Below are 26,091 nucleotides of genomic sequence, written 5' to 3'. Positions count from 1 at the left end.
TCTATTTTACCTTGCAGGAAGGCAACGGGGAAAGAGACAGGAGAGAGAAGATAATAGAAGGGACAGCAAATTGTGGAAAAGGATAATCAGAAGCAAACTACTGTGGGAGGACAGGTCAAGGGAGAGAATGGAATAAATGAAGAGCAGGATAGGACAGAGGGAGTTGTGGTTAGTCTTTTACAACAGAAATATTATGAAAGTGCTTTGCATTGTTACACATATATGATCTATATTGAATTGCTTGTTTTCTCAATGAGGGTGGGTGGGAAGGGAGGGAGAAAATATGGAACTCAAAGCTTTAAGAATGAATGTTAAAAATTGTTTTAGCATGCAACTGAAAATGAAGCTACACAGGCAATGGAGTACAGAAATCTATTTTGCCCTACAGGAAAATAGAGGGGAAGGGGGATGGAAGAAGGGTGGGTAATAGAAGGGAGGACAGACTGGAGGAGAGGGTGGATAGGGTGCATGCTATCCTGGGGTGGGGGATGGGGAGAGATGGGGAGAAAATTCTGAATTCAAATTCTTGTGGTAATGAATGTTAAGAACTGAAAAATAAATAAATTATATATTTTTAAAAAGGCAAAAAAGTTTCCATCCTGTTGATGTTGACAATATATACATTGAAATAGCTGAAAAAATACATGCAAAATAAATCCAAGGTAATCTTTGTGTGTGTGTGTGGGAGATAGTAGCCACTGAGGATTGGCATTTGAGCTGAGCTTTGAAGAAAACATTTTTACAGAAGAGGAAATTAAGACCCAGAAAGGTTGAATGATTTGCCAAACATCATATAACGAGTTGGTGGCAGACCTGGGGCCTAAATCCAGGTATTCTGAATATTCTAGTATTCTAAAACATGCTGCCAACTCTGTCCAAGCCTACCATGTGGAGGCTCCCAGAAGAACCTCAGAAGCTGTCGTGGCATCTGCTTCTTCTTCTGCTCTTTGGAAAGACCTCAAAAAATCTCCTCTTCCCTTGCTGTCCCCACCCCAACCTCCAATCCCCATTTCCACAGATGACACTAGAATGTTCTCCTTCAGACCATCACATCTTAGAATGTTTATTCTTGTTGGTTGTGGTTTATCTAATTTTTTATATGACCACGGAGCAACACAGTGTACTCAGGACAAACAGTCACCTTTACTTCTTCTTCCTCGCACCTGGGGGACATTAGCAAATGCCTGGTGCTGTCCTGAGGGACAGGTTAGCATGGGGCAGGAAAAGCATGGGCTGAGGCTAGGAGGAAAAAGTAGGTTCAGGAATCAAGAGAACACACGGAGCCTCAGCCAAGAATTCCAGCTGCTCAGCAATGTGTACCAAACACCAAACACTCCCCCACACCCCGAGAGCAGAGTCCTTAGCAAATTTAGGGAAGGAGTAACAATAGAAAGAGGAGTCTGGGACACTCATCCAGAATGTAATATAAGATCCTACTCAAAACAGTATTCTGAGAGGTGGGTATTAGATAGAACCAAAGAATTCAAGGCTGGAAGAAAATGTAACCCATCTCCCTCCTTTTACAGATGAGAAAATTGAGGTCCAAAGAAGGAAAGTGACTTTTTTGAAGATCACTGATAAGAAGTAGTAGAGCCAGGATTCGAACCCATATTTCCTTATCTCTGGATCCACTACCCCACTGCCTGAGTTTCTAATAACTTTCCCAACTCTCATGGTGGAGTGTTTTGTTTTCAGACTGGGAGCCAAATAGACAAAAACATAGCTTGTGAAGGGATTATTATATTTTTTAGATGATCAATTAATGAGTAACTTATTAATTATTTACTATGCTTTCTTCATTTGTAAAATGGATGTAACAGTAGCATCTATTTCTTAGAAGTTGCTTTGAGGCTTAAATTTTACATATTTATATTTATGTATGTGTCTGTATAAATATATGCATATATATGTATATATATACATCTATATACACATAAATGTGTGTATATATAGATATCTTTATATGGCTATGTTAAAAGCAAGAGGTAAAAGGCATCATCTAACTCTAACTGTTTACTAAATTCTGTTTTAAGTCTTACTGATGGTACATGCATTTTTGTTTGTTTGTTTTAGCATTTTACTAATTAGGAAATAAACACCTGTCCATACCTGTTCATATTGAGTATCTTTCTCTTCCCATTTTGGAGGGTACCTTAGACATGAACTCAAACTTAAGAAATCAGTAAATTATCCCTGGGGTACCAGGATAGAAATTGCAAGTGAAGAAAGGGAACTTGGTCTCACTTTCATCAGAAGCCAAGGTCCCCAGAGCTGAATCTGTTCCAGATCACAGTGTCTAGATTTAGAGCAGATAGGTCCCTCTAGAAGAGGGAATAGGCACAGTCCTGCAGCCCCCATAGATTCAGCAGTGAGTCTTCAGGGATGGAAATTTAAGGAAACATTCAGGACAAAGCATACAAATTTTGAGTATAAAAGAAAACTGGTAACAGGCTCCATGAAAACCAGTCCATGAGCCTGAAGAATACTTTGCCTTTCCTTTGTGTATTTCTATGTGATTCTGGAGAAGTGACAGACCCATTCAACATTCATTTCAACAAATATGTATTAAATTCCCATAGGCAAGGCATTCTAGGGATACCATGAAAAAGAAAGTCCTAAAGGAGTTTAAATTATATTGTAGAAGGGAGCTATCATGCATGTGACATGTGCATACCCATATAATATGAAGTAGGATATAACAGGATCAAAGGAGAGCTAAGAAGTTTCTCCTTCCCTAGGTCTAGGAAGTACTAGGAAAAGTACTAAATGAAATGTGAGAACTATGAGAAAGGAAGTGTTACTTTTACTGGGATCATGGGGGTGGAGGACAGGGAAGGGGAAGGAGATTAGGAAAGGTTTTGTGGAAGACAAGGTGTCTAAATTGTGGTGGACGTTAAGTGTCAAAAATAAAAGCTTATGCTTTATGTGATGGACAATGGGGAGCCACTGAAATCTTTTGGATAGAAGACAGTGATAGAAGTCTAGTTGTTTGTCAGGAAGAATAGTTTCTTGGAAGCAGAGTTTTGGAAGATATATTGGAAAGGAAAATGTTAGAAGCAAATTAGGCAGCTGGGTGGCTCAGTTGATAGAGCACCAAGTCTGATATCAGGAAGACCTGAGTTCAAATCTAGCCTCAGACACTTCTTAACTATGTGACCTTGAACAAGTCACATAACCTTTGTCTTAATTTCTCATCTGTAAAATGGGGATAATAATTGCACCTACCTTACAGGGTTGTTGTGAGGATCAAATCAGATAAAAATTGTAAAGTACTTAGCATAGTGCCTGGCACATAGTAAGCACTATATAAATGTTAGTTGTTATTAGAAGGCAATGATCTGGGAGAAAAAAGGTCCTGAACTGATAATAATAGCTAGCATTCATATGGGATTCACAATGTACTTACATAGATTATCTCATTAGATCCTTACAATAGCCCTGTGAAGTAGGTGCTATTATTATCCCTAGTTTACAGATGAAATACTGAGGAAAAGTGGGATTAAATGATTTCCCAAGATCACACAACTCAGTATCTGAAGCAGCATTGTAGCCCAGGTCTTTCAGATTCCGAGAGCATCCTCTACACCAGCTTCAGAAGATGAGCATTCCTTACTCCAGGTAGAGGCACTCCATCTACTGGGCCAACTAGCAATCCCATCCACAAGGACAGCTTGAGAGTTTATCAGATTTCTGACTCTGTGAGATTCATTCTCGGTTTAATGAAAATCATCCCCTCAGTTAATAGTCTGAGCCATCTGAAAGTGAAAATGATCTCTTTCAGAAGACAGTGGTTTCTGCTCTGTGGAGGTGCTCAAGTAGAAAGATTTTCAGGATGGCAACAAGGCCATCTTATCATTTCCCATCTGATTGCTCTCCTCTGGACTTCATCATGCCCCAAAGCTGGTCATAATCACCACCACCCCATCCCTACCTCCTACTTTTTATCTTTTTATTTATTCCTGTAACAGTAAGCACCCCAACATACTCGGGGGTGTTGCCATCATAGGTTCTTAGATCTGCATTTATAAAAGGAAAGGCAACTTTTGAGGGGTTAACAATCACTTTAGTCAAGCACATGTATCATTCCTTTAACCGACACATATATGATTCACCTAATTCAGAGGAGGCAGCACCCTGAACTTCAAAGAAAATACAGAGAAATCAAGAAGTCAATGGACATGGCTTCCTCTGCCTGAATTCAACAGACAAATTAGAGAAACACTGACATCTAGGTTCTGAAAGCCAAGGGGCTCCTTAGCAGCTTCCCAGAGTCCTCATCTGGCCAAAAAGACACTTCCAGTCAGTAAACCCCAAAGTAATCAACAGACATGGCTTCCTCTGCCTGACTATAATTCAATGGAAAGGTACAGCTGTATGACCATAGTTACCAGAGAGGGAAGCAGCACATCTGGGTTCTCAAAGCTGGCAGGGGTGGGGAGCGGGGAAGGGTTCCTTAAAGTGGTTTCCCAGAGTCCTCATGTGGCACTCAAACCTTATTACAAAAACTAAGCTCCAAAGTAAAACCTTGCCCTCAGAGTATTTATACCTTTTTTTAGAGCCAGAGGGCATGCTAATCCTTTAGAACAAGTGCCTCATTAACAAAAGCTATGGGTGTTCCTACAAATCTTCCATAATCAAACTCCCCTTTATGGGTAGGCCCATTAATGGGTAAGGAAAATCTTTAATCACATCAACAATACAAATTCATACACTGTTTCTAGTTAAAGAAACTCTTGTTACTGTACTTTACTCCTAGTAAAGACTCTTGATTGATAAAGGCAATATTCAATCAAGCACTTGATTATACTAAAACAAAAACAGCAAAAGATCCTAATTTTACTGGCCATTACAACCCTCCCCCCACCCCACCCCACCCCCCCCCCCACACACATACATCTCTTTAAATCATGAGCTCCTTGAGGGCAGGGAAGGTCATTCACCTTTCCTTGTGTCTCAATCACTTAGCAAGGTGCCTACAAGTAATAGGCACTTAATAAATGTTAATGGACTGACTGATCTAACTAGTGGACATCCTTCCCCACCCCCAAGCCACAGTCAACTACCAGTGTTCAGTTGGTAAGCTATGAAAGGCAAAATGGTAGAATGAATGAATGTCAGTCTTGAAATTCTGCAAACATTGGATTCAAATCCTGTTTCTGACATCAGTTATGTGACCATGGACAAATAACTTATCTGAGCTTCAATTTTCTCACCTGTAAAATGAGAAGGAAGTAGTAAATAGCTCCTAAAGCTCTTTCTTGTCCTAAACCTATGATTCTAGGACTTCTCAAGCAATAGACTAGAAGTCAGAAGCCTTGAGTTTGTACCCTGACTGGAAGATACTCCATGAGAATGCCCCTTAAAAACGGAACCTCACCTGAGTCTCAGTCATAAAATATAATAATAATTGTACTAGCTACATTTGTTGATTGGAGAAGGGAGGAGAGTCTTAATAAACTAAAAGTTTTTAAAAAAATAAATTGTCAATGTTGTTACTATAAAGTGACAACAGAAGCCAGAACTTTACCTAGTGTCACTGACACCTAGGTTGCTTTAGGTTCCGAGTTTTGATGCTTCAGAGCTCTGTGTGGGGAATGTATTGAGTTGAAGGAAGGTGAGAGCATATGGGGTTGCTGAGTTTGGACTGAACTTGCTCCCAACCTCCTCACCTTCTGGTCCAAAGGCAAAGCCTCCACATCCTTGTATCCCTCAGTTTCTCAACAGAACTCATTGGATGCTCTCATCTGCCACCTGGGTCATTAGCACCTCACATTTGTTTTAAAAAAGGGGAGGAGAGATAAAGGGGAAACTTGGTCTCCTACAAGCTGGTCTGAAATGGTTGATATCTAATGACATCATATGCAAATCACAAATCCCCAGTACTTTATCTCCCTGAGCTTCACTAATTCTTGGCGGCAAGCTGAGTGTCCATGTGTATGTAGCTACACCTTGATGACTCCCTAATGAGGCAGCTCTGTCTCTTGGTCAGACCAGAATAATCACTTATGATCAACTCCCTGCCCATTGGAGATCCTTGAGCAGCTCAACAGGGACCATGGTTGTACCCTGAGGCAGAAAGGATGATTGGTGTAGAAAGTCCATTAGGTCTGGGGCCAGAGGATGTATGTTCTCATCAAAGCTCTTCTAATTCTAATTCTTACCTGTGGGATCTTGGGCAAGCAAATTTAGCTTCTCTAGGGTTTAGCTCTTTCATCCATAAAAAGAAGGGGTCATGCTGAAACTAGCTCATTATTTTTTACTCATTACCATGTTCACTTGTTTGAGAAGGGTTAATTCATGGCATATTTGATGTAGGCTAAATGACCATTAGTTCATATTAATTAATCAATTAATTAAAGAGAATATTAGCTCTCTTTCTACTGCTTCCCCTTTCTCCCCTCTCTGAGAGCCCCCTTCCTAATTCAGGTGATTAATGCCTGCTTTCCCTTCCTCTCACAACCCCCATGAAAATTTCTCAGGAAAAAGACTGTTCCAAATTGGGTTGGTGATAGTCTACTACTCTTTACCCTGGACAGTTCTCAGCTGACATATCATTTAGTTCTGGACTTCATCTGTTTAAAAGGATGTGGACAAACTGGAAAGTGTCCAGAAGAAAGTAAAAAAAGATGATAAGGGGATCTGAAGTACAGGAAATGAGGAATGGTGTTATGCAAATAACTATGCTATTTGCATGTTGTTTGCTCCATTAGATCATGAGCTCCTCAAAGACAGAAACTGTCTTTCCTTTCTTAGCATCCCCAGCCCTTAGTAGAGTGCAGATATTTAACATTTACTGACCAACTGACTTCCATGGGAAAGAAGGATTAGTCACATCCAAGAAGAGAGCTAACACCAAAAGATAGAAAATTCAAAAAGATAGATTTTGTATAAACCTAACGTGGACATTTAATACTTTTAATATTTGAGGACATGAATGGGTTGCAATCTACTGGACTGGAGAGACTACCACTATTGATGAGATCACAGAATCATGAAAGTAAACTGACCTTTATTGCCAAATGTTTTATTGATGCTTTTTCCCCTTTTTACACTAGAGTAATTCCCAATACCGTCTCAACAGAGCCCTCCTTTATAACAATGAAAACAATTAAGTAAAATCACTGAAGAGAGTGACCTTTTCTGATATTTTATCCAGCTCCTCTCTGCTAAGAAGAAAGGGTGTTTCATCATCTATCCTTTGGAGTCAAAACTGGTCATTGTATTTAATCCAAATTCACAGAATCACAGAATTTCAGTTTAAAGAGATCTCAAAAGCTACCTAGCTCAACATATGACTGAAAAAAAATTATATTAACCTATAGCATATCTATAAGTGGCCAACCAGACTTCTATACAGTAACCATTTCTCCAGCACAATAGCATTTCATTCCATTCATACATCAGAATTTATTCAGTCATTCCTCAATCAATGGGCACTTACTAGATTTTATTTGTTTATTAGCACAAAAAGTTCTGCTGAGAATATTTTGGGATCAATGGGTATATATTTATCATTTACCTTCTTGGGGTATAAATGCAGGAGTACAGAAACAAAAGCTATGAACAGTTTAGTAACTTTTCTTGAATAATTTTCAAGAATTCAATTTCAATAATTTTTCCATAACAGTTGGGCCAATTCACATATTTACCAATAATCTATTGATGTGACTCAGAACTCTGGTATGGACTATTTCCATGTTAGATCATCACCACCGGCTTAATGGACTTGACGTCAAACTTCAGAAATGTGTAAATTTGCATTTCTCTTCTTATTAGGCATGTGGAATTCCCCGTCCCCCCCCCCCCCCTTTGTGGTTACTGGTAGTTTGCATTTCTTTTTTTTTTAAATTATTTATTCATACTCTTTAGTCATTTATCTATTAGCAAACGATTGTTATTTTTATATGTTTGTCTTAATTCTCCATATAACTTGGTTCTTGTATCTCTATAAGACACTTTTATTATCAGTCAACAGATTGTCATTCTAGCAGGACTGATTTTGCTCACGACAAAGCTTTCTCCTTTAGGTCAGTTGTAATGTTCTATTTAGTCAGTTGCGTTCTTCTCAATACTTTATTTGTTTATTCATTCCCCCATAGCTAGAATTCTGAAAAGCACCTTCCATTATTCTTATGTCTTTTTAAAAATGAATTTTATTTTTTATTTTCAACTTAAACTCCAAAAATGGACATTTTCAACACATAGTAGAATACTAAAAGATTGTAGATAAAATTGAAAAGCATTTCATAGTGTTCATTTTTTAAAAAATAAAATAAATTCCACATTATTTTCAAAGCTATCCTTTTTGTGCTTCTTTCTGAATTTCTTTTCTATGCATTAAAATATACACATTTCAGTGTCTTTCTGTGAATCTCTGCCTTTTTGTCTTTCTCTACCTCTTTCAGCTATCTCTGACTCTGTCTTTGTCTCTCAGTTTCTCTCTCTCTCTCTGTCTCTCTCTGTCTCTCTCTCTCTCTCTCTCTCTCTGTGTGTGTCTGTCTGTCTCTCTATCTGTCTGTCTTTTCATCACTATTGCTAATCTCATTTCCTCCTACCTCTAGCCCATTGAAAAACTGAGAAAAAGAAAAAAAATCCTCAAATATAAAAGCATAATTAAGCTAAATAAATCCACATTGTGGTCATATCCAAAAATGTATGTCTCTTTCAGCTTCTTGGGTCCATTACCTCTCTGTCAGCAGGCAAGGAAGAACATAGTTGGGTATGCTATGATTGAAATTCCCTTTTTTATTTTTTAACGTAATTTGCATCAATTAATGTAACTCTACTTCTCTCCTACCTCACTGCCTCCCCATTGGAAAATTTTAAAAAATATATTTTTATTAAAAAAGAAAACTCATGATAAATAACAGTCAAGCAAAACAAATTCCCAGACTGGTTATGCCCAAAAACATGTCTCAATTTATACGCTGAAAATATTACTTCTGTGTTGAGGGGGATAAATTTCATTATGAGCCTTCTTGGTGGAATTGTGGTTGATCAATGCCTTGCCCAAAGTTCTTAATCTTTTAAAGTTGCTTTTCTTTCAAATGCTGCTGTCTGTATAAATTTTTCTCATGGTTCTGTTCCCTTCACTCTGTATCAATTCATACCACCCAGAATTCTCTGAAATCATCTTTCACCTTTCCTTAGAGCACAATAATATTGTGCTCTACAATACTGATGTTCTACAATTTGTTCATCCATTCTCTGATTATCTAGGTGCTCTAAGGCACACTCTTACATTCTAGTATTTTTGCTTTGCTTTTTATTTGCCTTTAGGAAGTTTTGTTTTTATTTTTGCTTTTGACCATTGTCTTCCCTGGTGTTATACTTGATCTTAACCCTGTCTCCCTTCTCCCCCAATTCCCCAACTCCACCACCGCAACATACATATCTCTGCTTGTTTCTCTGTTGAGTTTGATGTTTTCTATACCAAACTGTGTGTGTGTTTATCCTTCCTTTGTCAGTTTCAAATAAGAAATTGGTACCTACTCCTCTAACCTTTCCTCCATGTTTGTGGACTCCTCGTGCACAGCAATTAGGAGAAATAACAAATTCTACCCTCTTCTGCATTTCTGCACTAGTGAATGCCTCCTTTTCCCCTCCCTTCCCTTACCCCTGACCAATCATTTTATTACCAAACTCCCTCGTTTTGCTTTGAAGACATTCAGGTTCTAAAGGGTTACCTGGGTCTTCTCTCCTTCTCAGAATATTAGTACCACATCAACATACAGCCCCTTTAAATTGCTCAAATAAATTTAGTTTTGTGAGTTTCTCTGAACACATGTTTGTATTTAATATGCTTGAAAGTCCTTTATTCCATTAAAGATCCAGCCTCCTCACCTTCCCCGCTTCCCTCAGGATTATACTGAGCTTCTAAGGGCAACCCATTCTCTGTTGTAAGTCTATTTATTTTGCTTTTCAGAACATTTTATTTCAAGACCTTTTATTTTTAATAGAAGCTGCCAGGTCTTGTATGATCGTGACTGTGGTCATTCAGCTATGACATTCCTGGGATTTTGCATTTTGGGATTCTTTTCAGGAGGTGATTGGTGAATTCTTTCCAGCTTTACCCTCTCTTTCTAATCTGTCTGGGGGTTTTCCTTTGTGTTTTCTTGAAATGTGGTGTCCAGGCTATTTTTTTTTTAATACTAGATTTCAGGGAGTCCAGTGATTACTATCTGGTTTTGTCTTCTTTTTATGTCACTCATACTTTTTTTTTTACATCAGATATATGTACATCTTCTTTTCTTTTTTCTCAGTCTGTTGTTTTTATTTTAATATTTTTTGCTCTCTCATGGAATCATTGATTTCTCTGTGACCTATTCTAGTTTTCAGGGTGTCAATTTCAGTCATGGCTTACCACTTTCTCTTCTAAGTTGCTTATTCTCCTTCCAATTCTTTTCTCTAAATCTTTAGTTTTGGAACTCTTTCTTTTCTTCTAGGCATTCTTATAGTTCTTTGTGGAAAAATTCATTTTTTCTTTTGGGTCTCTTCTTGCAGTTATTAAAGAGTTAATCTTCATTTGAGGGAATCTCTAGATCTATAATAATTTTTTGATACCAGTCATTATTTCTTTTGATTTACTCATATTTCCAGTTCTATTTCCTGGAATGAAACTTTGTGCCAAGGTCAGCCTCCACCCATTGCTGAGATTTTGATTAAGATGTTGACTCTTCTTAGTCTTATCTTGGGTCCCCTGAGCTCCTCTGCTTTCTTCCACTTCTTTGGGTTAGGCCTCCCTGGTTCTTTGAGGTTCAGGTTACCAGATCTTTAGGCCCCTTTCTGGACTTTCATGATAGAGGATAAGTCCTGGGATGTCTCAGTCCGATCATTGCAGTGCTGCCCTAGTTGATGTCCCTTACTACTTCCCAGGGCTTTTAAGATCTCTATATCATGGCAAAGAATTGTATTTGTCCTCCGTTGCCAAGGAAGACCACGTCATCAGAGAAATAATGACATGACTTGCACTTGACTTTGTTTTTTGAGTGAGGGAGGGCTGTGCAGGCCACCAGTCTTACTTCTCCTCCAGAGCCATCTGAATCCAGTGACCAGATATTCATCAGGATGACTGGAGTTGACCCAGGATGAGGCAACTGGGGTTAAGTGACTTGCCCAAGGTCACACAGCTAGTGAGTGTCAAGTGGATGCCCATCAATTAAGGAATGGTTGAACAAGTTGTGCTATATGAATATAATGGAATACTATTGTGCTATAAGAAATGGTGAGCAGAAAAACCTGGAAAGACTTACATGAACTAATGCTGAGTGAAGTGAGAAGAACCTGGAGAACACTGTACACAGTAACAGCAGCATTGTGGTATGACCTACTTAGCTCTTCTCAGTAATGCAATGCTCTAAGACAATTCCAAAAGACTCATGATAGAAAATACTATCCACATCCAGAGAAAGAACTATGGAGTCTAAATGCAGATGGAAGCAGACTATTTCTGTTTTTTGGTTTTTTTCTTTTTCATGGTTTTGTCCTTGGTTTTGATCCTTCTTTCACAGCATGACTAATGTGGAAATATGTTTAATATGATCATACATCTATAACCTATATCAGATTGCATGCCATCTTGGGGAGTGAGGAAGGGAAGGAAAAAAAATTAGAACTCAAAATCTTATAAAAATGAATGTAATTAGGTAGAAAGATAAAGTACTATTAAGTGAAAAAAAAGATCTCTAACTCAGGGCTTTCTCACAACCCTAGGACCCCTCAGAGCTTGGTGTCTACAGACACAAAGCTTTGCACAACTTCTCTAGCCCTGGACCAGCTCTGATTACTCTGGAAGGCTACTCTGCTCTGGCTTACTGCCTGTCTCCTTTCCTAGTGTCCTTGGGTTTCTGACTTTCTTTTTTTAATATGGGTAGAAGTCACTTACTGTACTTTCTCATCATTCTGTCTGATGGGAATTTCACTGTTTTGCTGGAGTAGGTAGGTGGCGACTGGCCAGTTCAGGCAACCATTTTGCCTGGAAGTCTGTATATTTTCCCCTGAGGTATTAGTCTATAGCCAGACATGAAGCCAGGAAGACCTGGTTCCTCTAGCACATAACAGTTATATAATTCTGGGGAAATTATTTTTACCTCTTGGGGCTCTAGGCAACTCTCTAAGACTCTGAGTTACAGATAAGATGCTGACCTGCATTGGTAAAGGAAGTTTTCTAGGGGAAGCCCATATACTAATAAAATCATAGATCCAATCCCTAGCCTTAGAGTTCTCCAAAAATGAAATGATTGGTCTTTGAAGATAGTGAGCTTCCCATTCCTGAATTACCCAAGGACAGGGTAGATGACTATTTGCTAGTGATGTCATTAAAAAGATCAAGCATTGAGCAGGGACTGAACTAAAAAATAATACTAACAACAGAAGACAAGACCTGTTGTTGGGAAATATCCCTAAATGCCCCACTACAGCTCTGCCTCGAACCCACCTGAACCATAAATAAAAAACCAGAAAGAACTACACTAATTTGCTGAGCCTCAAACTAAATCCAAGCATTAATTATTTACTGCACTGAGTTTACAACCAAACTTTTAAAGATACTAAGTGAACCAGTTTGAACCAGACCTAAGTCCTGAATATTTTCTAAAATTATTGAGCCAGAACTTTCAAATATTGACTGAATAGATCATGAAATGTACTGATAGTCCATAGAACTAAAAAGAATCTTACAGAAAACAGTCACGTGTCTTCTTTTTACACAGGCGGAAATGAGGTCCAGTGTAGTTGATCAATCACTAATATTTGTTAAGTTCCTACTATGTGCTAGGCACTATGCTAAGTGTTTATGCTTAGGGTGCCACATAAAAAAATAAATAAATGTTAGAGGTAGGTCCAATTCCTTGGACCTGTGTCTAGTTCACTTTCCACAACACCATGTTCATTTCACAGCCCTGACTGTAAATCACCAATTTCATTTTATTAGGCACCCTGGTATGATAAAAGAAGAAAACAAAACATTTATTAAGCACCTACTTTGTGCCTGGCACTGCACTGAATGCTTTGCAAATATCTCATTTATTCCTCACAACAGCTCTGGCAGGGAGGTGACATTGTTATCCCCATTTTATAATTGAGGAAATGAGTCAGATAAAGGTAGTGACTTGCTCAAGGTCACATAGCTAGTAAGTGTCTGAAACTGGATTTGAACTCAGGCCTTCCTGTAGATCTGTTCACTGAGCCACCAGCTGCCTCTGATGTTAGAATGCTGGTTTTGGAGTCAGAGGACTTGAGTTTGAATCCTGGCTGAGCTATTTATAATTTTTGAGACTTTGGGCAAGTCATCACCTCTTTGGATCTCAATTTTCTCACTTTCAAAACAGAGAAATGACCAATCTTTATTTCATAGGAAAGATATGGACATGTACCTCTCCCTTTACTGGAATAGTGTGAGACTATGGCTGTCGAATGTAGTATATACTGTCAGATGTAGTCAATATGTCCATTGGCTTTGGCTGTTATTTTCTTGGTTACAAAGGAAAGCTCATGATGTAGCAGTACTGGTAGTAGAAGCAGTAATAGAAGTAGTATTAATAGTAATAGAAATAGTAGCAGTAAAAGTTATAGAAGTAGAAGTAATAGTAGTAGAAGTAGTAGTAGCAGTGATAGAAGTAGTAGTAATAGTAGTAGTAGAAGTAGTAGTATTAGTAAAAGTAGTAGTAGTAGTTATAGCAGTAGTAGTAATAACAACAACTAACATTTCTATAGCTCTTAATATATGCCAGGTACTATACTAAGGACTTTACAATTATTATCTACTTGATTCTTACAACAACCCTGAAAGGTAGGAAACATGTTTATAGTAGGGAGGGGTACGTCCGAAAATAACTGATAAAAACAAAAGGCATCGGCTAAACTTAAAAATAAAAGAAAGGTGAAATAAAGGAGAGGATAACAATATGAAAAGGTTGAACTAAAGTCTCTCTAAGGTTTCTTTCAGCTTTAAATCAGATGACCATTTCTAAGAGTTGGTCAGAGTTCTGAACACAGACTGGTCTTTTTTCCAATGTTAAGAACCAGTATTTAAATACCTTTTCCCCATCCCAGTTTCTTTCCTTTTCGAATCAAAGCAATTTCAAAAACTGTTGAATAAGAGCCTTATGAATCTACCTTCAAACAATTCTGGCAAATCTCTTCTCTGCTCCCCCATCCAGAATTGTAGTGCCAGAATCAGGTGTATGTGGTGATAATTCTTAGGAAAATACAAAAGATCTGTTTTTTACTTATCTGTTTTGAAGATGCCATCAATATTGTCCGTGGCTTAGAATATAATTGTTCCAAAGAACTATAATATGTTACATAGTTTTCTCATTATTCTGTCCATGTCCCAAGTCTTGGCATCAAAGTGGGAATTGACAGGATCCCTCCCTATATCTATTTGTAAAGAGAATTTTCCTTGGCAATGTTGTGCATGGATGAAATACCTAATCCAGTTTGGCTGGTGCTTCCTCAAGACTCTCAGCAGTTAGACGATGAAGGGCCATTCTTTTCTGAATCAGATAGTTGTCTTGTGTCCAGAGGGAACCAATCTAGTTTTAGTTTGTTCTTTTAAATGGGAATAAACCCCCAGAGCTTCTGAAGCTTGGTGGAGTCATTTGCTGGAGAAAGGGTATCTGAAAGGAGCTAAAATAGGACATATTTTAGACAGATTGCTGATCTATGGAAAAAGCTTCTTCAGTCCCAGATATGATTAATTTCCAAAGTTTTTTGGCCAGTGAGATATGTTTGGAGTACCAGATAAGCTCACAACCTCTTTATGACTTGGAGGAATTGCTGAGATTTTTCAGAAAAGGATTTTAGGTTTTGTATTTTATTCCTCCCTGAAGCAGTAACCACTTACATATCAAATGGGCTTGTGAATTTCTAAAAACCATAATTTTTAGCAGAGTCATAACTAGGGCAGAATAACTGGAGTGTTGTCTCAGAGTGTCAAATTTATAGGGTGCCAAATTTAGACAGCTCCTGTGGTACTTGTAGGCCTTCAGCAACACAGAAACAAGAGAACTTAGTACTTAGTTGATGAGAATAACTACTTAAAATCAGAAGATACCAGATGGTGGGCTGAAAGAAGCTCCACTTACCTCACTTGGTGTACTTTTCCACCCTTCCCCACTCACCCCACCTATGTCTCTTCTTATCCAAACCTGTATCCTTTCCATTAGCCTAAACTATTCCTTCAGATAAAAAAGAGAGGAATATTTTCAAAAGTCTATAAGCCTTACTCGAATTAATTCCTTTTCTTGGTTCTCTCCTGCTTCCCTGGGCCTATGGCAATGCTGGAGATAAGGCCAGGCACAGTTTCACTTGCCGTCTGAATTGCTCCTGGGCAGCAGAAACTTTGACTAGAGCAATCACATCTCTTGCTCTATTAGAGGTTCACTGGGATGGAAATGGGAGGAAGCAATTCATGCCTTCAACACTGCAATACATCTGTCACAGGAAACCTCAAAGGAAGCATTGAGAGTTCTGACAACAATGGACAATTTCATTGTGTTTCAGCCTCAGCCACTGAAGGGAATGGGGAAGGTAGAGTCATGGAGGTATAAGTTGGGGTGCTATGGGCTAGAGTTATCTCACCTCAGCAGGGGCTGAGTAAAGGCCAAATATAGGGAAGATAAATGTGTTCATTGAATTCAAAGTCAAAATGGATCTCGTTCACATCATACAGAAAACTCACCAGCTGTGGGTTTCTTTGGGATTGTCCAACCTAAAGGGACTAGACCTGACTCTCAACTTTAGAAACAGTACCAGCTTTGGAGTGGGGGACCTGGGTTCAAATCCTACTTTTGTTGCTTTCTACTACCTATATGTCTTTAACTCATTTAATCTTCTTGGGCCTCTGTTTCCCCATCTGCAAAGTAAGGGGATTTGGACAAGGCCTCTGAGGATACTTCCAACCCAAAATCTGTAATCTTATGAATTTCTTGTTACTCTCTGACCAATCATTCTGTCCCTTGATATGCCTTCTTTTCTCTCTTTCCCCATCCCCTCAAACAATGAAATTTAGATTAGCTGGCCATATCTTAGCTCTTTTATGTGACTATCTAATAGAAAAAGCATACTGATTTCTTCGGGCCATGGTACTCTGGAGGAAGCTGGCATTAGAAAGAGCACAGAACTGAAAATGAGACATTGGACCAGTCCCTGAATCTGCTGGGGTTTTATTTCCCTGACAATAAGAGGACAAGGTTGGACTAGGTAACCTGTAGGACTGTTCCAGTACTGACATTTCATGGTTCCATATAGTTTATCAAACGAGGAAGCAGCAAGATGGTCAGAGGATAGAGTTGTGGGCCTGGAGTCAGGAAAACCTGAGTTCCAATCCTAATTCAGACACTTACTAACATTAACTGTTTGACCTTGCGGACAAATGACTTAACCTCTGGTTGCCTCAATTGCCTCAATTGTAAAATTAAATTAAAATTTTAAAAATAGCTCTTACCTCCCTGGTTGTGAGGATCAAATGGGGTAATATTGTAAAATGTCTGACATGTAGTGGGTGCTTAATAAATATTTATTCCCTTCCCTACCACTCTAATTCTGGTAATGAATGACCAGTGGAACGTCCCACCTTTGGTCATAAGAGAACCCAAAGTTCCCTGGTTTGCTGCCTTCTCAGAAGTGACTATTTTGGCATCATTGAAATCTGGTCCGTAGTAGTATGATACAGTGGAAAAAGTGCTTGACTTGGAGTCAAGAAGCCTGGCTTTAAATGCGCCTTTGACACTGGCTGGTTGGGTATTGGTGGATAAATTATTTTGTCTCTATGAACTTTAGCTTTCTCGTCTATAAAGTGAAAGCAATTATACTTGTACTACTTATCTTACAAGACTGTTGAGCACCTTAAAATGTATATGTGTATGTATCTATTTATATATATATATATGTGTGTGTGTGTCTGTATACATATTTGCATACATTTTTGTATATATGTATATACATATATGTGTATATGTCTAGACATACTATGTGTATGTGTATATATATGTAGTATATATAATCATACATAATATGATGTTAACATAATAGGAAAAAATACAGAAATAATTCCTACCTAATTGCACAGACAGTGAAAAAACTCCCATATATTTTCCAGTGGGTCCCCAGATTCCTTCCCTGAAAAACCTATGTGATCTTGTCAAATTATAGTAGGGGTTGGCAGTCTCTATCCTCAATATAGAGAGAGAAACTGGATTTACTAAAAGACCAACTTCTCCCCAACCTGCCCAGTCCATATGATTCACAGAACTCCAAGGATAATGCAAAGAGCAAGGTCTAGTTCTTCTTTCTCATAATATAGTTCTGTCTTGTTGCTTTTAATTCTTCATTATTGTTATTTAGCCATAACAAGGTTGAAAGGGATGCCATGCTAGATGGTTTGAATTGGAATTCTTTTCATTATCTATGTCCCATTATTCCTCACGTTTCAATCCTTTACCTCTTAAGAGAAAGCCTTCATTGACTTCTCTATTACACACTGAAATTCCTTCTCTGAAATCAGAATTGCATTTATGGTTTGGTTTCACAAAGATTACACATGGTACTTAATTATGGGGTTGTTTGGTCTGTCATACTAGATTAGATTATAAAATGAGGGTGATTTTTCTGGAGGGGGAACTTGATTTCATGACTTTTGAGGGCCTCCGTGGTGTGGTAACTCCCTGTATCTGATGATATGGATCATCAATTTGTCTTCAACATGTAGTCATAGGAAGTCTCTTGAATCATTACGAGGTGAAGTGACTCTGCTGTCCAGCTAGTAAATGTCAGAGGCAGAACTCAAACCCAGGTCTTCCTGCCATCAATGCTGACCTTCTATACACCATGCCTTTCATTGGCTTATCCTTCTTTCAATCTCTACATAGTCCCTATCTTGCATACTGCTGGGCATAGTTGGTGTTGACATTGATTGACTCCATCAACTTTTGGGGGGAAGGATGAGCAGAGGGGGAAAGTACTAGGTCTTGAATTCATCCCAGCATTCATTGGGATCAATCCTCCTGTAAACACTATGCTCTTCAACCAGGAACTTAGAGCCAGGAAACATTTCTCACACTGCATAGCCAAGAGAGTGAAGGAATTGGCTGGCATTTGTTGTGCTGTAGTGCAGGTGTGGTTGTGGTTTTCTCTTCTCCAATTCTGGGCAGAAGAATAACAGACAATTGAGTACTGGGGATCTTGATTGCAGATCTGTTTGGCATTCAAAGCCCTTCATAACCTAGCCCCTTCCTCCTAGCTTTCCAGTCTTACACCATGTACTCTTCCATCCAATGACACCAGCCTCCTGGCTGTCCCAGCAGAACAAGACACTCCATGTCTCTGCCCCAGGCTTTTTCTCTGTCTGTCCCCTGCCTGGAATGCTCTCTTAAACACTGCCCCTGACTTCCCTGGTTTCCTTAAGGGCCCAACTAAAATCCCATCTTTCAGAGGAAGCATTTTCCAACTCCTCTTCTTTCTAGTGCCTTCTCTCTATTAATTATTTCCTTTTAATCCCGGATCTAACTTGTTTGTATATATTTGCCTGTATGTAGTCTCCCCTATTAGACTATAAGCTTTTTGAGGTCAGAGACAGTCTTCTGCCTCTTTTTGTATCAACAGCTTCTTGCAAAATTCCTGGTACAAAGCAAGTGCCTAATAAACATAATAGCAATTGATTGACTGAGCTCTCTGTTCCCTTCTTGCTTCAACCACAGGGGCAATGTTCCCTTCTGCAATAGCCCACCTTCCCCTTTGCCATGGAAATCTGCTTCTTCCAATCCTCTTTCCTCTGCTTGCTCCCACAGATTGCCTTCCCTTGAAGATCTGACCCCTGGCTGGTTGTCAGCAGAGCATTTGACTGAATCCAAGCCTCCTGGGTTCAAGTTACTATTTGGGTAACCATTTTTTTACAAATGGATTGATACTAATAAATTACTGGGAGCCTGGTTTTTTGTTCTGGTTTGGGCACTGACTTCTAAATCCCTTCCCTTCTGAGCTTATTTCCTCATTTGAAAGTGAGGAGGTTTGACATAACCCCCTCACCCCACCCCACCCCCATCTGCTTTTCAGCTAAAGTGGTGATTTCATCCATAAATAGTGAGCTGGTAAAGAACTTCCCCTACCAGTGCAAGTCAGTGCTTTCTTTGTAATTTATAGTCTTAAGGAATGTCCTGGGGGACACTGGGAGGTTCGGAGAGTTGCTCAGGGTTAGGCAGCTGGCATGTGTTAGAGTCTAGTCTTCTTAATCCTGAGACCAGCTCTCTATCCATTATACATCACAAGGTTCTGTGTGGCCATAATCCCCCTTTCTCTCGTATCTCAATAACTTCATTCCTAGGGGCAAATCTCCTTTTGCTAACCAGGGGAGGGTAGATATTTCCCTTGAAAAGATACTGAATGATGTTCTTGCTTATTCCCTGCCTTTTTATTGTTTCCACTCATTTCCTGACTTCTTTTGCTTCAAGCTTTCCTGGGTTCAGACTTTAAACACAGTGACTCCAAATTCTGCATCCTGAGAGAACTTCATGTCCTTCTTATCTCGCTTTTATCATCTTCCCCTCCTCAACTAGACTTTCCTTGTATTTAGCAGAAACACTGCCCCCCACAGCTGCGTGTGTGGAGAGCTAATCTGGGTTCTCAACTAGGTCTACCAGCTTTTTGTATCTGACTTTTCCTGACCCCATTTGGAATTTTCTTGGCAAAGATACTAAAGTAGTTTTCTTCTCTAGCTCATCTTCCAGATGAGGAAACTGAGGCAAACAGGGTTAAATGACTTGCCCAGGGTCACACAGTTAGTGTCTGAAACCAAATTTGAACTCTCAAAGATGAATCTTCCTGACTCTGGGCTGGCCATGCTATCCACTGCACCATCTAACTGCCCCAGCTCTACCAGCTAGTGACTTAATTTATGAAGAAGGTCTTAACACCCTGGGATGGAGAGCAGGATGGGGACTCTTAGTGAATCCCTTGTGTAAAAATCCAAAGAGTCCTGAAGAATTTCCCAAGGGATTAACTCCCGCAATAAAATTCCTTTAAAGCATCTTGGTATATTGGATAGTATGCTTGACTCAGGCAAGAAGACAGATTTAAATTTTGCTTCAGGATTTGCTATGTGACTCTGAACAAGTCACTTAACATCTCTGGACCTCTAGAACTAAAGCATAGGATTGTAGATTTACAGATGAAAGGGACCTTAGCGGTCACCAATCCAATTGCCTCATTTTAGAGATGAGATAAATGGTGCCCCAAGAGGATCTGACTTTCTCAAGGTCTCACAGAGAATAAATGGAAGAGTGAGATTTGAACTCAGCTCTGCTGACTCCAAATTCATTTCTTTTCCCACTATGCCATGTTGCCTCTTCTCTCCCACTTCCCTCTTCTCCTTCTCCTCCTCTTCTCTCATCTATAAAATGGGGATAATAGTAGTACCTACCACACAAGCTTATTGTGAGGATCAAATGAGTTCATGCATCTAAAAGCACCTTGTAAACCTAAAGTACTACAGATGTGAGTTATGATTATTAACAATGGATAGCAGACTAGTGAGAAGGAGTGTGGCTTGATAGAAAGAGCAAGAGATTTGGAGGCAAAAGACCTGGATCCAAATCCTGCCTCTGGCACTAGTTGTATGAGCTTGGGGAAATTTTTGAATCTTTCTGAGCTTGATTTTCCCCATCTGCAAAATGGGGATAATAGTACCCTGGGACAGAGGTAGGATTGTTTTGAAGAAAACATGTGTATACACAAATTACTGTCACACCTTCTGTTTCCAGGGATGCCACTTAGGAGAACTGTTCTATGCCAGGCAAAAAAGGCATATCTTCAAGGTCTTTGGGACCAAAATAAACCCTCTTCCCACCCCACCCCCAGGCTCTTCTCCCATCTGCTCTCAGTTGAAAATCTACTGCTGTCTGTTTAATTTGAGGTCTGCATCTTTCTCCCTGCTAGAGTTTGGAGGAAGTTGGCAGCCCTCAAGGCTCACACCTTTCTCTGCCAGCCCATTCTGTACCAGACATTGTCAGGCAGGCCAGTCCAGTCAGCTTGAGGCGTTTTCCGATATGGATTTGGCTCAGCTGCTTCAAAACAGTAAGAACCTTGCTTCATAAGTAAAGGCCACACACTTCTGCACAAAGATTTTATTAATAAAAAATACTTCCAAGTGTGTCCTGTGTGTGATGAAAGTTTAAAGTACAAAACATATACAAAAACCAAAAAAATGAGCAAAAAACAACCCAATAACAACAAACAACAAAAATAAAATAAAAACCTGAACAATCACAGGAGGTGCTGGTTTGGTCACAATACACAACACTGTGGGTAGAGTTCTGGGTGATTGTCTTAAAAGTTGGCGAAGGAATCTGGTGAGTTCTCAGGACTTTGGAGGGGGGAGGTGCTGTCACCTCTCTGATTTCTCCTTCATCTTTCCCTTATTTCTGGCTATAAAAAGGAAGAGTTTATTCTACTAGTGTTTCTCTTGGATAGCACCAACACCACATTTGCAGTGGCCCATGACACACAGGAAGTGAGACTTTGAGGGAAGTTATACACTGGCAGTGCCAGGGACATCAGAGTCATACTACTCCTCACTCTGACTCCCTGGGAGAGACTGTTATGGGGCTCTCTAGCAATGGTGGCCCCTTGGGGTGGGGGTGGAGGGTGGGGAGACTGGGGTCTTTTCCCTTTGGTATGTAAACCACTCTGTTCTCAGTCTCCCTATGCTGAAGATATGATGGGGGTTGCTGGCTTCAGACCCTAAAGGGCAGGAATACTGGGTCTTTGGTGCCCTCAGGGAGAGTCACATAAGCAATGTTTCCTACCAGCTTCAATCTCTATGGCTTAGACCTTCCAATGTTGGTCTGGATTTCCCCTTGGGATTCAAAGGGGAGGAGAAAAGAGCTTTTAGGATTTCCTAACCCCAGGTGGCTAATCAATAACTTCCCAACTAGATCATGTAGATCTGCTACCCCTGGGGCTACCTTACTTATAGGTGTTTCCTGAGTAAAGTTGTATGTCTATGATTTTGTGTGTATTCACATGCTGTGTACATGTTTAGATGTATTTGTGCTTGCATGTGTGTGTGTGGTGGACTTGGTCAAGTCTCTGAACAAGAGGCAGGTTTTCTCTTACCCTTTCAAATAAATTCTGTACCAGATTCAAGGGCAGCTGGGTGGCACAGTGGATATAATGCCATCCCTGGAGACAGAAGAATCTGAGTTCAAATCTGACCTCAGATACTTACTAGCTATGTGACCCTGGGCAAGTCACTTAAACCCATTGCCTCCCCAAAAAAACAAACAAAAAAAAATCCTGGACCAGATTCAAACTTTCAAACCTCAGGATGGATAGTGCTACCTACTGAGTAATGCCTCTCTCTCTTTTCAGCCCTTCCTGTCCTTGCCCAGGACCCTGCTCCTGCTTCTAGACCTCAGTCCCCTCCCTGGGGTAGAGAATGCTGTTCATATTAATGCTGTTGTAGAAATGAGAGTTGAATTGGTTGAGGGCAGAGCCACTGTAGCCAAGGTGGTTGGAGGGCATGGAGTTGGACCAGTCACCCCCACCTCCATGGCTGGGGATGTTAGGGAGTGGGGAGAAGGAGTTAAAACTCAGGAAGTTCTGGCCCATCTTTTCAGCACTCTCATTGTTGAGTCCTGGAGGAGCCCCCCCTGAGCGAACCGTAGAATTGGAGCCACTGACATAGGCCGTCATGGTGGACAGGAAGCCAGTGAGGCATGGGTTGCCTGAAGAAGAAGGAGGAGAGCGCTTCCCTGGGGAACTGTCAGAACCTGGAGAGGTACTGTCTAACATGTCCTGGGGCTCTGTGGTCTTGGGGCTGCCAGACATGAGACCGTCTTCAGACTTCTCTGAGGCCAAGGAACTTGTGCTGGAGGTAACATCTGACTTCCTCTTTCTCTTTCTACGGAAATTTCCATTGTCAAACATCTTCTCACAGTTTGGATCCAGAGTCCAGTAATTCCCTTTTCCTGATGAAAACCAGGGGTAAATGATAAGTAGAGAGACATAGTCAGGTTTTCCCTCCCCCATAAAACCCAAAATTATCAAAGATTTCACTGTGGGATGATAGACTATTGACCTTGGAATCAGCAAATTCTGAGCTCAAACCTTGCCTCTGCCATTTGCTAGCTCTGTGACCCATATACAAATTATCTAACCTCTCTTCTTAGCCCCCACTTTGCTTGTGAATATAATGGGGATAAAAATACTTGGAGTAATCATCTGTTGGGGTTGTTCTGAGGCTCAAATGAGATAACAAGGCACTTTACAAACTTTAAAGCAGTTATTTAGGTCAGCTATTATAAATAGACAGATGAGAAGCATTCTACTTTCTAATCATTCACAAGGATTATTTATTATGGGCCTCATCCTATGCTAGTAGGTGGAGGATCACAGAATTAGAGCTGTAAGCAATCTTAGTGATTACCTTGTCCAACATTCTCAATTTATAGACTGGGGAACAGGAACTCAGAGAGGTTATATGACTTGTTCAATGATGAGCAGCTAGTAAGTGGCAGAACTGAGCCTTGAATTCTACTCATAAGATCAAAGATTTTGAGTTGGAAGAAGAAGCTTAGAGGCTATCTAGTTTCATTTTAAAGAACTAAGACCCAAAGAAGCTAAATGATTTTCTCAAGGTCACACCAGCAATAAGTAGCAGAGCTGAGATTTGAACCCAGAATTGTTTTCCCTATTTCAACAAATGTTCTTAAAGCTCCCATCATGTACAAAGCCTGTAGTTTTAGGTGAGTTATGGAGAAGGATCCAACCCCTATCCTTGAGAAGTCCTCTTTTGGGGTCATTTCTTTCACAAAACAGAAGCCATCTTTCCCATTTTTGAAGCTAGGGAGCTCTAGGAAGTCTCAAAGATTTTTGCTCTAGCTTCTTCAAAATCCTAACTGACTCCACTCTCCAGATAGGAACTGGTGGTCAGGGAATAAAATGGGATGATGGGAATCACATTTCTGCTTCCACATTTTGCACCCCCTCCCCCTGAACTGTCTTGACTCTGCCTTGTAGCACTCTAATTATTTTAGCTTCTCTCCTTAGTTAGATAAGCAATTCATTAAGGACTGGAACCATTTCTTTGCTTCTTATATATTTATCCAAGAGGTGCCACTCTTGTCATGGGATTCTGAGCTTGAAGGCACCAGACAACAGAGAGCCTAACTGCTGTCACTTCACAGATGAGCAAACTAAGTCCCAATCTGGGTTCTCTGGGACAAAAACCATTTACCCCAGGGACACCGAGTCAGCAGTGTGGTAGGAAGGGCACTGATTTTGGAGTCTGAGGACCCCTAATTCAAGTCTGACCTCTGACACTCATGACCTGTATGACCTTGAGAGGTCCACTTAATCTCTGTAGGTTCTAATTTCTACCTCTGGAAAATGAATCTGGTTAGTGGGGGAATTTGTTTTGCTTATCCATGCATATTTGTTACAATGATTTTTCTTTTCTTTTTAAATCTCAAGGGGTGGGGGGTTAGTGGGAATAGGAAGGGAAGAAAGTCAATGCTTATTAATTGAAAAAAGAAAGTAAAAAAGAAAGAGAAAGGAAGGAAGGAAAGAAGGAAATGAGAGTTGGATGAGATGAATTTTGAGGTCCTTCCACTTCTAAATCTGTGATCCCTTGAACTCCCAGAGCTTCTCACTGAATTCCAGAGCTCCTTCTACCACTCCAGGCCAAGTGTCTCATTTGGAGCTGGGTGTTCACCAGGGCCTCAGTAAATACTTAAAATGAATGAGGTAAATATGACTTGTTCAAATAGAATCAATTTCTCTGCCCTGTGGGATCTCTCTTATTTATAGAGGCTAAATGGGGAGTAAGAAGGGGTATTCACTGGGACGTTCATTCTTGATTTACAAAATTTGCTCACTAGAGATGACGAATGGGGTTTACTAGCTCATGTAAATCACCCCCCCACATTCTCTCTTCCTGCACTCCCCCACATACATCCTCACCTCCATACACACACACACACACACACACACACACACACACACACACACACACACACACACACACACACACACACACACACTTCTCCAGGGCACACAATACAGAGCCAGTCTTTCCAGCCATTCATTTGACTTTTCTGTGCCCCTTACCTGGATCATCCTCATCCCTGGGTACTTTCTTAAAGCAATCATTGAGAGACAGGTTATGCCGAATGGAGTTCTGCCAGCCAGCCTTGCTCTTGTTGTAGAAGGGGAAGTTGTCTGCCACATACTGGTAGATTTGGCTGAGGGTCAGCCGCTTGTCTGGAGCCCCGTGGATGGCCATGGCAATGAGGGCTGAATAGGAGTAAGGTGGCCGCACCAACTTCATCAGCTCTTCCTGAGAAGGGATGGGTAGCCAGCCCAGATCAGTAGCCCCAAGGCCACTTGGCAGTAACTGCCTCTGCATGCCGTAGGACTGGGGGAGGAAGGGTCCAGGGTTGGAGCCTGGGAGGTAGGGTGGAGGGGTGATGGCAGGCCCATTCAGCCAGAGGTAGGGGTTTGGTGTGGCCCCATAGTCCCCACTGCTATCATAGCCCGAAGGACGCTGGGGACTGGGCATGTTCTGTGGGTGAAAGAAGTTTTCATAATAGATGTTCATCTCGGGGGGTTCCTGGCCAATGTTGGGGAACTGGGGGCTGCAGCGGGGTGGGGAGTGCGCCTGGAGATCAAAGGAGCTCATGGTCTGACTTCTGGGGACCAGTGGCCCCTCCTGAGCCACGGAGCACCTGGGTGAGGCTGTTCCTGGAACAGGTGCAGCAGCTGGACCCAGGCCCCAGTACTTATACACCTGTGCAGTGTTTAGCCTTGGGCTCATGCTCCACCCCAGGGCTGCAGGGACTGGCTGGAGATCCGGCTGATAGGGAGTCCCTTGCCTTGGGGGAAGGTTGGCTGCCTGACTGAGGAAAGTGTCTCAGCAACCCCCTTGGAGGCTCAGGCTACTTCCTCAGTACTGATGAATGAAGAGAATTTTCCTCCCAGCAGCACCCAAGGCAGGAAGTCTCCGGTAGCAATGCTGTGAAGCCTGGACAGTCCTCTCCCAGAGGCTTATTAAAGCTGATGTTCCAAATACTCAGTGTTCCTGTCTGTATCTCCATC

At 40.6% G+C, this 26,091-nt stretch overlaps 1 protein-coding gene across 1 annotated transcript; it reads right to left on the bottom strand.

The window, feature by feature from the left end:
* Positions 1 to 21,104: 21,104 nt before the first annotated feature.
* On the bottom strand, positions 21,105 to 25,733 carry FOXI1 (forkhead box I1). Its single transcript, XM_072642115.1, has 2 exons — positions 25,105 to 25,733; positions 21,105 to 22,964 (listed from the first exon to the last, which is right to left on the bottom strand). Exons 1-2 carry the CDS (start codon positions 25,673 to 25,675, stop codon positions 22,402 to 22,404), a joined length of 1,134 nt encoding a protein of 377 aa, XP_072498216.1. The 5' UTR covers positions 25,676 to 25,733; the 3' UTR covers positions 21,105 to 22,401.
* Between the last annotated feature and the right edge of the window lie 358 nt (positions 25,734 to 26,091).

The sequence above is a fragment of the Notamacropus eugenii genome, chromosome 1 (genome assembly GCF_028372415.1).
Source record: "Notamacropus eugenii isolate mMacEug1 chromosome 1, mMacEug1.pri_v2, whole genome shotgun sequence".
In the NCBI taxonomy this organism is placed as follows: Eukaryota; Metazoa; Chordata; class Mammalia; order Diprotodontia; family Macropodidae; genus Notamacropus; species Notamacropus eugenii.
This window is presented reverse-complemented; position numbering and strand designations above follow the sequence as displayed.